Genomic DNA, 10,879 nt, shown 5'->3' on the forward strand with positions numbered 1-10,879 from the left:
TCAACAGAGGAACTCTAGGCATGTGAGATCAGTACGCACATCCAAGGATCTGCTCCCTTGCCTTAAATTACCGCCCTCAGAGACACTCTGTTAGGCCACCCATACATCCCAGCAAGTCTCCTTTTTCACAACGGGACAGAGAGTGAGAAAAGCGCTAGTCCAAGAAATGATGTTGTAAAGTACAAATGAAAAGACAGAGAGAAGGCAGTGTCCAGAATGGCCAAAGTCCAGCCAGGAATAAAGGCTTCAGAGGAATCAGCCTGACACCTCACAATTTGATCTCAGGCTGAGAAGAACTGCATAGCCTTCCTTTTCAAGAGCCCTCTGCAATGCTGTCCTGAAGGGTTTTCATAGAATCATAGAATCATAGAATCATAGAATGCTTAGAGTTGGAAGGGACCTCTAGAGATCATCTAGTCCAACCCCCCTGCATACGCAGGGACACCTAGAGCACGTGGCACAGGACTGCATCCAAGCGGGTTTTGAAGATCTCCAGAGAAGGAGACTCCACAACCTCTCTGGGCAGCCTGTTCCAGTGCTCTGTCACCCTCACTGTTAAGAATTTTTTCCTTAAGTTCCTATGGAATTTTTGATGTTTCAGTTTCCGGCCATTTCCTCTAGTCCTATCAGTGGCCACCACTGAAAAGAGACCATCCCCGTCCTCTGCACTCCCTCCCTTGAGGTATTTATATACACTGATTAGATCCCCTCTCAGCCTTCTCTTCTCCAGGCTGAACAGGCCCAGCTCCCTCAGCCTCTCCTCATAGGGCAGATGTTCCAGGCCCCTGATCATCCTTGTAGCCCTGCGCTGGACTCTCTCCAGCAGCTCCACATCCCTCTTGTACTGTGGAGCCCAGAACTGGACACAGTACTCCAGATGCGGCCTCACCAGGGCTGAGTAGAGGGGCAGGATCACCTCCCTCGACCTGCTGGAGACGCTCTTCTTAATGCAGCCCAGGATCCCATTGGCCTTCTTGGCCACGAGGGCACACTGCTGCCTCATGGTCAACTTGTCGTCCACCATGACACCCAGGTCTTTCTCCGCAGAGCTGCTCTCCAGAAGGTCGGTTCCCAGCCTGTACTGGTGTCTGGGGTTATTCCTCCCCAGGTGCAGGACCTTGCACTTGGCCTTGTTGAATTGCATGAGGTTTTTCACCGCCCAGTTGTCCAGTCTGTCCAGGTCCCTCTGGATGGCAGCACAGCCCTCTGGGGTATCGGCTACTCCTCCCAGTTTGGTATCATCAGCAAACTTAACGAGGGAGCACTCTGTGCCTTCATCCAGGTCATTGATGAATAAATTGAACAGGACTGGACCAAGGACTGACCCCTGGGGGACCCCACTAGCCACAGGCCTCCAACTAGACTCTGCAACTCTCCAACTCTCTCTCTCCAACTAGACTCTCTGTTTTCTTGTCTTCTGCCTACAGGAAATGTTCCTGCCAATCGTCTCCTCTCCAGAAAAAGTGGCGCGCCACCGACTCTTGCAAACAGAAATATGCCAGGAGAACAGGGGACGAAACCTGACAGAAAAGGAACTTACGGCAGGTGAGACACTTGGAGGAACGGATGAGGGTGACCCTGTAGCCGTGTGCTTGTGTGGGTGAGATGCTTCCTAGGTGCAACAGGTTCCAGGCAGCTCTAAGAGTTTTGGATCCCATGAAGGAGCTGGGACTTTCAGACAGCGTTCAATATGTTTGCCAGGATGGGGGATCTGTGTCCCTTAGAGGCTCCATCTGTAATGAAACCTGCTCTTCTCCTTGCTGCATCAAGAGAGAGCCTGTATCTGGGCATACGGAGCATTCCTGTGGGCACATCTTGCAGCTCTGGGCATTTCAGCGGGGGATGATCTCTGTCTCTGTTCATGTGAACACAGTCAGTTGAGCCCATATCATTCATGGCAACAGCCAACAGAACTGCCTTCAGCTGCAGATTCCTGTGAGGACAGGACGGAGAGCAAAGTCCCTCTGTGCTCACAGCACCTCTCTATATTGTCTCTTTTCAGCGCATTTCCAGCCATCCCCGGGACATCCTCCCAGAAGCCAAGGAAGGGCAGGAGGAAGGGCCGTCCTGCCGCCATGCCCCCAGTTCAGAAAGTTAACAATCGAGTGGGGAAGTGGGTGGAAGAGGTATGTGCTACTGACTGAGAAAATCCATATGCCCTGTGGATTTGTGGGAAAGCAAACTCACTTCTCTGGGCAGTGAGTGTGAAAGATGCCTTCCTGAGGCTTCATTTGGCCCCATTGGCTGACATTGTCCTGGCTTTGCTATAAAGGGTGAAGGTCATACTATATGCAATACATATGTTATACAAATTGCAATACATATGTTACTACTGCGTTCCCAGAAAGACATGAGAAGGCCCTCTTTGGTTCTCGTGGGAAGGTACCTGCTAGGTCTTTCAGAGTTAGGGCATGCACAGTTTTGGTTTAGCTCAGCTCATCAGTCATGTCCATAAGACAATGCATACCTGTGCTGACCTGCTAGGATTACCTTAGGGGCATTAGAGGGCTGTGAGGAAGGCTCAAGTGACGGGACAGAAGAGGGGGTGAGAAGTGATCTTCATGCACTGAAAAAGAACAGAGGCCAGTCCTAATCTTTCTTATTTCTCTTCTGTGTCCCCACAGGCCTGGCAATATCACTTCAGAGTAAGAGGGAAAGGGACACACGGCTTTCCTCCGATCTGAAGCCCTGGGACGATTTCCCTTTCCTTTGCCTTTTGCTGAAGAGACAAGGAAGGAAACTGACAGAAATGAGAGAGAAGCATGCTTTTGGGAAACTCCTTGGAATAAACGCCACTGTTTCCTGAGACATATTTTCCAGAAATATCCCTTAGTGGTTGAGCTGCTAAAAAACCCTTTTGTGGAGAGGGATTTGGGAGTCCTGGTGGGTAACAAGGTAAGCGTGAGGCAGCAATGATGTGCCCTCTTAGCCAAGAAGGCCAATGGGATCCTGGCCTGCATTCAGGAGTGTTGCCAGCAGGTTGAGGGAGCTCATCCTGCCCCTCTTCTCAGCTCTGGTGTGGCCACACTTGCAGTAACTGTGTACAGTTCTGGACAGCCTAGTACAAAAGGAATGTGGAGCTTCTAGAGGGGTCCAGCGTAGAGCAATGAACATGATTAAGGGACTTTGGCATCTATCGTATGAGGAAAAATTAAGCGACCTGGGCCTCTTTAGCCTGGAGAAGAGAAGACTGAGAGGGGACCTTATCCATATGTCCAAATACCTGAGGGGAGAATGTAAAGGGGATGGGGCTAAACTCTTCTTGTTGGTGGCTAGTGACAGAACAAGGGGTAAGAGGTACACATTGAAACATAGGAAGTTTCATGTCCAGGTGAAGAAGAACTTCTTTCCTGTGAGGGTGACAGAGCCCCAGGACAGACTGCCCAGAGAGACTGTGGAGTCTCCTTCTTTGGAGATACTCAGAACCTGCCCGGATGTGATCTCGAAGGGAAGGGCTCTGGAGCAGACGCTCGTGCCGGAGCTCTTGTCTAGAGGCGAACCATAGAGTGAGACGCAGCCCCAGCGCTGACCCCCGTGTGGGCAGTGCTGAGCTCCCGGCCAGAGGCGGCTCTGATTCAGCGGGGGCGGGGCCAACAGGGCAGACAGGGTTTTCAAAAGCTGCCCCCAGGGAGCGCAAGCGACCAGGAGCGCAGGGCATCAGGCAGGGCGTGGTGCGGCAGTTGGTGCAGGCAGGGGTCAGGGAGTCTCCTCCCAGGTGTGGAAAAGAATCCTCTCCCCAGACTCTTCCAGCAGCGGGAGATTAGGTAAAGCCATGGTCTCCACTTGGCGGAGAGCTTCCACTAGGAAGACTGTGGCGACACAGACTGAACCGCCACGGAAACATGCAGCGGTCCAGGGGATTGGCGAAAACACAGCCTGCCTTAGGTGTGATCAGGTGGACGACCTGCTCAGCCTGGTGGCGGAGCTAAAGTAGGAGGTAGAACGGCTGAGGGCCATCAGGGAATGTGAAAAAGAAATAGACTGGTGGAGCTGCGTTCTGCAGTCTTCCCAGGAAAGCCACTCAGAGAACCCCTCGATACCTCATAGGGCAGAGGGGGCAGAATTAACAGTATCGAGGGATGATCAATAATGGAAACAGGTTCCCACTCGAGGTGGCAGAAGATCCCTTCCATAGCCCACCTCACCTACACCTGGGACCACATCCAACAGGTACGAGGCCCTGGAACTTGGGGATCAGATAGAGGAGGCCTTGAACCAAGGCCCATCTAGGGGGCTGTCTACAGAGAGGCAGTCTGGTCCATGCTGCAAGGCTGCTCCCCCTAAGAGAGAAAAGGAGCACCCGGAAGAAGCGGATAATCGTCATGGGTGACTCCCTGCTGCAGGGCACAGAGGCGCCGATGTGTAGACCGGGCCCCTCATCCAGAGAGGTCTGCTGCTTGCCAGGGGCCCAAATAAAGGATGTCCCAGAAAGGCTCCCAAGGCTTGTTCAGGAGTCTGACTATTACCCTCTGGTACTGTTTCATGTGGGCACTAATGATGCCATGGGGAAAATGAGGGATATCAAGCAAGACTTCAGAGCCCTAGGGATGGCCATCAAAGGTATGGAGCCCAGGTAGTGTGCTCCTCTATCCTGTCAACGAGGGGAATGGATTCAAGGAGGAGAAGGCGGATATGGCAGATTAACAACTGGCTGTGCCGCTGGCCTTGGCAACAGGGTTTTGGCTTCTATGACCATGAGACTCTGTTTTATGACCACCAGCTAGTGGGAAATGATGGTATCCATCTCAGCAAGAGGGGCACACGTCTCTTTGCCAAAAGGCTGGCCAACCGGGTTAGGAGGGCTTTAAACTAGACAAGAAGGGGGAAGGCGAGTGTCACACAGACACGGCGAACAGTACCGCGCAGCCTAGGTCAGATGGCGTGCAGCAGGAGTATGGTAGTGGGGAAGTGTGGTTATGAAATGATCACGGAGGGTCCTCTTTCACCCCTCCTGGGAAACCTACGGGCTTGGTTACTTCTCTGAAATGCCTGTACACCAACGCACGAAGCATGGGTCATAAGCAGGACGAACTGGAAATTTGTGTGTGGTCCCAGCGACATCATCTCATTGGAATCACAGAGACGTGGAGGGATAGCTCGCACGACTGGAGCGCTGCCATGGAAGCCTATGTGCTCTTTAGGAAGGACAGGCTGGGAAGGCGAGGTGGTGGAGTTGCTCTTTATGTGAGAGAGCAACTGGAATGCATGGAGCTCAACCTGGGAGTGGAGGATGAGCGAGTTGAGAGCTTGTGGGTAAGGATTAGAGGGCAGGCCAATGTGGGAGACACTGTGGTGGGTGTCTGCTACAGGCCACCTGACCAAGACGAGGAGGTTGATGAGGCCTTCTATAGTCAGCTGGATATTGCCTCACAGTCACAGGCCCTTTAGAGCCGCAGGCCCTAGGGACAAGAGAAGAAGCTGGGGGAGAGGAAGACTTGCCCTGGGAATAGGAGGATTGGATCAGAGAGCACCTAAGGAAACTCCATACCCACAAGTCCATGGGCCCTGATGGGATGCACCCCAGAGTGCTGCGTGAGCTGGCAGAGGTCATAGCTAAGCCGCTCTCCATCATCTTTGAAAGATCCTGGAGAACGGGGGAGGTGCCCCAAGACTGGAAGGCCAATGTCACGCCAGTCTTCAAAAAAGGCAAGAAGGAGGACCCAGGCAACTACAGGCCAGTCAGCCTCACCTCCATCCCCGGAAAAGTGATGGAACGGCTCATACTGGCTGTTGTCTCCGGGCACATGGAGGACAAGAAGGTGCTCAAGAGTAGTCAGCATGGATTCACCAAGGGGAAATCATGCTTGACTAATCTGATAGCCTTCTATGATGGAATGACCGGCTGGATAGATGAGGGGAGAGTGGTGGATGTTGTCTATCTTGACTTCACCAAGGCTTTTGACACCATCCCTCACAACATCCTCCTGGGCAAGCTCCAGAAGTGTGGGATAGATGAGTGTACAGTGAGGTGGATTAGGAACTGGCTGGATGGCAGAGCTCAGAGGGTGGTGATCAGCGGTGCCGAGTCTAGTTGGAGGCCTGTAGCTAGCGGGGTCCCCCAGGGGTCAGTCCTTGGTCCAGTCCTGTTCAATTTATTCATCAATGACCTGGATGAATGCACAGAGTGCTCCCTCGTTAAGTTTGCTGATGATACCAAACTGGGAGGAGTAGCTGATACCCCAGAGGGCTGCGCTGCCATCCAGAGGGACCTGGAAGGACTGGACAACTGGGCGCTGAAAAACCTCATGCAATTCAACAAGGCCAAGTGCAAGGTCCTCCATCTGCGGAGGAATAACCCCAGACACCAGTAAAGGCTGGGGACTGACCTTCTGGAGAGCACCTCTGCAGAGAACGACCTGGGTGTCATGGTGGACGACAAGTTGACCATGAGGCAGCAGTGTGCTCTTGTGGCCAAGAAGGCCAATGGGATCCTTGGGTGCATTAAGAAGAGCGTCTCCAGCAGGTCGAGGGAGGTGATCGTGCCCCTCTACTCAGCCCTGGTGTGGCCACATCTGGAGTATTGTGTCCAGTTCTGGGCTCCACAGTACAAGAGGGATGTGGAGCTGCTGGAGAGAGTCCAGCACAGGGTCACAAGGATGATGAGGGGCCTGGAACATCTGCCCTATGAGGAGAGGCTGAGGGAGCTGGGCCTGTTCAGCCCGGAGAAGAGAAGGCTGAGAGGAGACCTGATCAGTGTCTATAAGTACCTCAAGGGAGAGAGTGAAGAGGATGGTGCTGGTCTCTTTTCAGTGGTGGCCACCAACAGAACTAGAGGTAATGACCACAAACTGAAGCACCAAAAGTTCCATATGAACTTAAGGAAAAATTTTTTAACAGTGAGGCTGACAGCGCGCAGGAACAGGCTTCCCTGAGAGGTTGTGGAGTCTCCTTCTCTGGAGATCTTCAAAACCCACTTGGATGCAGTCCTGTGCCATGTGCTCTAGGTGACCCAGCATGTGCAGTGGGGTTGGACTAGATGACCTCTAGAGGTCCCTTCCAACCTCAAGCATTCTACGATTCTATGATTCTATGAAAAGTCCTCAAGATGGTGTCTCATTAAGGGAGAGCCATATCAATTCCTACTCCATGAGTCATGGAGCCCCATAGGGTAGAACGGATTTGGGCAAGCTCACTCCCACACAGACCCCTCTGTGGCCTAGCTCACAGGGCAGCTCTCTGAACTGCAGCTGAAAGCCTCCAATGCCAAAGAACTCAAGCACAGAGCAGGATCAGCTTGGAGAAGAGGGAGAACAAGGAGCACTAGAGGCAGACAGGTCCTCAGGAAATCCTTCGTCTTCCCCAGCTAGGCATGCTGCCTTGCACACAGCAACACGGCAAGGCATTCGCTCTCAGCCTCTTTATTGGGCATTATGAAATGGGCCCGTGGCAGGAGACACATGCCTCTCTTGTGCAGGGCTGTGAGTGCAGAGAAGGCCATTCATGCCCTCGACTCCATGGCTTCAGGACAAGGGTTCTGCTGGATGGGAGAGGAGACATGGGGGACTTGATCAGAGGAAGGTGTCTGCATGAGCAGGACTGGCCATGACTTACCCAAATCCATCCTGCCCTGACAATTCTCTTAGTTCCTCTCATTCTCTGTCCTTCTGTTTTCCCTGGAGCTGTCCCTGCCAGGAACTGTTCCTCTGTCCCAACATCTTTTCCCTCATTCACACTCACAGAGATGCTTTGATGTTATGATCTCCTTCCATCTTCCGTGTGCTCAGTTGTACTCTCCTGAAATCCCCTGGCTCTGGGCACTGGGCAGGGACATTTCTGTGCATGCAGGTCCTGAGGAGCAGTTCAGAGAAAACCTTATCCTCTCACGCAGAGCTTCTCCCTGCCTTTCCATGAGAACATGCCCAGGCTGGCTGAGCACTGACCCTTGCAAGTGGCAGAGTCTCTGCCCTGCTTGTGCACAGGACACTGCTCTGAATTACAACCCTGAGAAGATATGAGAAGACTCCTCCAGGCAGCCCAATAGCACTGCTCTGCTGTCAGAGACTTGCTGTATCAAGAGCCATGCAGATATCTCCAACAATGAGCCCTCCTCTGTCCTCCCAATCCACCCTCTTATTTCTCTCTCCCCTTATGTCTTCTCATCTCATGTCACCAAGAGCAGGCAGTGCCTGGAGCTCTGCTGCTCTTCACAGAGGAGCTGCTCCTGGACAGCGCTGTTTCTTGGTTTTAATGCCAGTTTGCCATGAGCTCAGCCTATCCCAAAAGCCTTGTCCCACCTGGGAACAGTGGCCCAGCTCAACGGATGACTTGATTTCTCCTTTGTACTCTGTCCTCCCAGATGATGCTCACTGAGCAGACTAAAATAATCATGTAGATCTCTGAATTAAACCAGCTAATACAATTCTGTGCAGACACTCGATTCAGTGACAGAAAAATAGCCCAGCATCATCATGTCACATGCTTGGCATTCCAGCATGTCTTTAGCAGATAGAGCTGGGAACCCACAGGAGAATCATGCCCTTTTGGAGTGGTTGCTGGGCAATTGCCTGTGAGAGTCTTTGAACAGATTCTTCCCTATATTCCATACATACAGAGTGTGCAAGGTTTAATAGAACAAGTTTAATTTGAACCTAGTTGATGTTACAAGGGAGTTTGATTTAGCAGCGTGATTCTATGATATACAGAAATCACAAATGCACTTACCCAGTTCAGTCACAATACCAATGTGATCGCTGTTATCAATATCTACAGTATGTTCACGTGCAGAATGCTGGGCATCCCTAGTGGCCAGAAAGGAATACACAGGATGAAGTCAGCACACGCTCATTGCTCTGTTCAAGATTCCTTCATTAGTTGTTCAGGTTTTATTCTGTATGTTGAGCTGAGCCACAAATACATTTCCCTCATGCTGTTCTGGTTAATCTCAGGGAGATATTCACATTCATTTTATCAGCTCAGGAAGAAACGTTTACACCAGTTAATCCACTCAAGAGTTACAGCTGCTTCTCTAACATGAAGGTCATGCTCTGGTGCCCTGTGTGTTGGGACGAAGTCAGTTCTCCATACAACAGCTCTGATTAGTGAGTTATATACTACATGATTCCTGAGCTTCCTGGGCACCTCACCCTTTGCCCATCTCCTCTGCATCTTCTTACATGGTAGGGTTTTATTGGTCGGTCAGAAAGCGACAAGAACCAAAATCTTTCCTTTTCACAAGAATGCATCAAAGTAACTTAAGAATGAACTGAACAACACGTAGATTAGGTATCAAATACCTTGGAAATGGGAAGTAGAAGGAAATGGCATAGTTATTGGTGCTGACAAATTATGCATTGGGTCAGTCTCCTTCTGGCATCTTTGAGCTCCTTGTTCCTCAAGCCATAGATGAGGGGGTTCATTGTTGGAGGCACCACTGAGTACAAAACAGCCAGCACCAGATCCAGATTTGGTTGGGAAATGGAGAGGGGCTTCAGCTGGGCAAACACAAGCGTGCTGACAAACAGGGTGACCACAGCCAGGTGAGGAAGGCATGTGGAAAAGGTTTTGTGTCGTCCCTGCTCAGAGGGGATCTTCAGCACAGCTCTGAAGATCTGCACATAGGACACCACAATGAAAATGAAGCACCCAAAGGCTAAGCAGGCACTAACCACAATAGCTCCAGATTTCCTGAGGTAGGAGACTGTGCAGGAGAGCTTAAGGATCTGGGGAATTTGACAGAAGAACTGGTGCAGAGATTTGCTTTGACAGAGTGGTATTGAAAATGTATTAGCAGTGTGCAGGACAGCACAGAGAAAACCACTGCCCCAGGCAGCTGCTGCCATTTTCATACAAGCTCTTCTGTCCAGGAGGGTGCCATAGTGCAGGGGTCTGCAGATGGCAACAAAGCGGTCATAGGCCATGACAGTGAGAATAAAGTACTCAGCCAAAATTAAAAAGACAAGCAGAAAGACTTGAGCAGTACATCCTGAGTAGGAAATGGCCCTGGTGTCCCACAGGGAATTGGACATGGATTTGGGGATGGAGGTGGAGATAGTGCCAAGATCAAGGAGGGAGAGGTTGAGAAGGAAGAAGTACATGGGGGTGTGGAGGTGGCGGTCACAGGCTATTGCTGTGATGATGAGGCCATTCCCTAGGAGGGCAGCAACGTAGATGGCTAGGAACAGCGAGAAGTGCAAGAGCTGCAGCTCCCGCGTTTCTGAGAATGCCAGCAGGAGGAACTCATTGAAGGAACTTCTGTTGGACATTTGCTCCCTTTGGGCATGGGGACTGTCCAAGGAGAGAAAGACATTGACAAGTTAGGACAGACTTCTCTGAGCAGGGCTTTCCAATTCTTACACCTCTGCCCTCCTCACAAATGCAGATATTACCCCTCCCCATCTTTGATTTCTGTGCAGTGTCAAATGTCAAAGACCCTTCAGAGTCAAATGGTCAATTCTCCTGCAGATGGGGGGTCCTGAAGAGACAGGTGGCTCATTCCCAGGCAGTTCCTCTCACCCCACAGTTCACTGCCTAGAACCCCACAGGTGAGAGGGGGACTTGGGCACCTCATTGTCAAGGCAGGTCTGCATGGCAGGTCCCACAAGTGCCTTGTCTGAACTGCATCTGAATCCTCCTCACCAAGGAGTCCAAGGGAAAGGACAAGAGCAGCACAGACAGGTGGGGAGACATGGAGCAATGGCATGATATTACTGCCAAGGGAGGCAGGGACACAGAGAGACATGAAGGCACTCTTGTGTTTCTCCTCCTCTGGATATGAGACCACCAAAGATATAGCTCATGACTTAGACTCAACTTAGGTTGAGAGAGGAGAAGAGGTGCTGAAATTTGTAGTTTCTACCCACATTTGGACTCTGTTGCCTGGAGGTGTCCTTGCAGGAAGCAGTGTCTCTCTTCCCACATCTCTCCCTTCTCAGTGCTCACA

At 51.4% G+C, this 10,879-nt stretch overlaps 1 protein-coding gene across 1 annotated transcript; it reads right to left on the minus strand.

The window, feature by feature from the left end:
* Positions 1-9,266: 9,266 nt before the first annotated feature.
* LOC148592325 (olfactory receptor 14L1-like) lies at positions 9,267-10,202 on the minus strand. The gene is made up of 2 exons (XM_088535163.1): positions 9,792-10,202; positions 9,267-9,554 (listed from the first exon to the last, which is right to left on the minus strand). Exons 1-2 carry the CDS (start codon positions 10,200-10,202, stop codon positions 9,267-9,269), a joined length of 699 nt encoding a protein of 232 aa, XP_088391289.1.
* Between the last annotated feature and the right edge of the window lie 677 nt (positions 10,203-10,879).

Source organism: Tinamus guttatus, unplaced genomic scaffold (genome assembly GCF_059628265.1).
Source record: "Tinamus guttatus ecotype Peru unplaced genomic scaffold, ASM5962826v1 Tinamus_guttatus_pri_ptg000618c, whole genome shotgun sequence".
In the NCBI taxonomy this organism is placed as follows: domain Eukaryota; kingdom Metazoa; phylum Chordata; class Aves; order Tinamiformes; family Tinamidae; genus Tinamus; species Tinamus guttatus.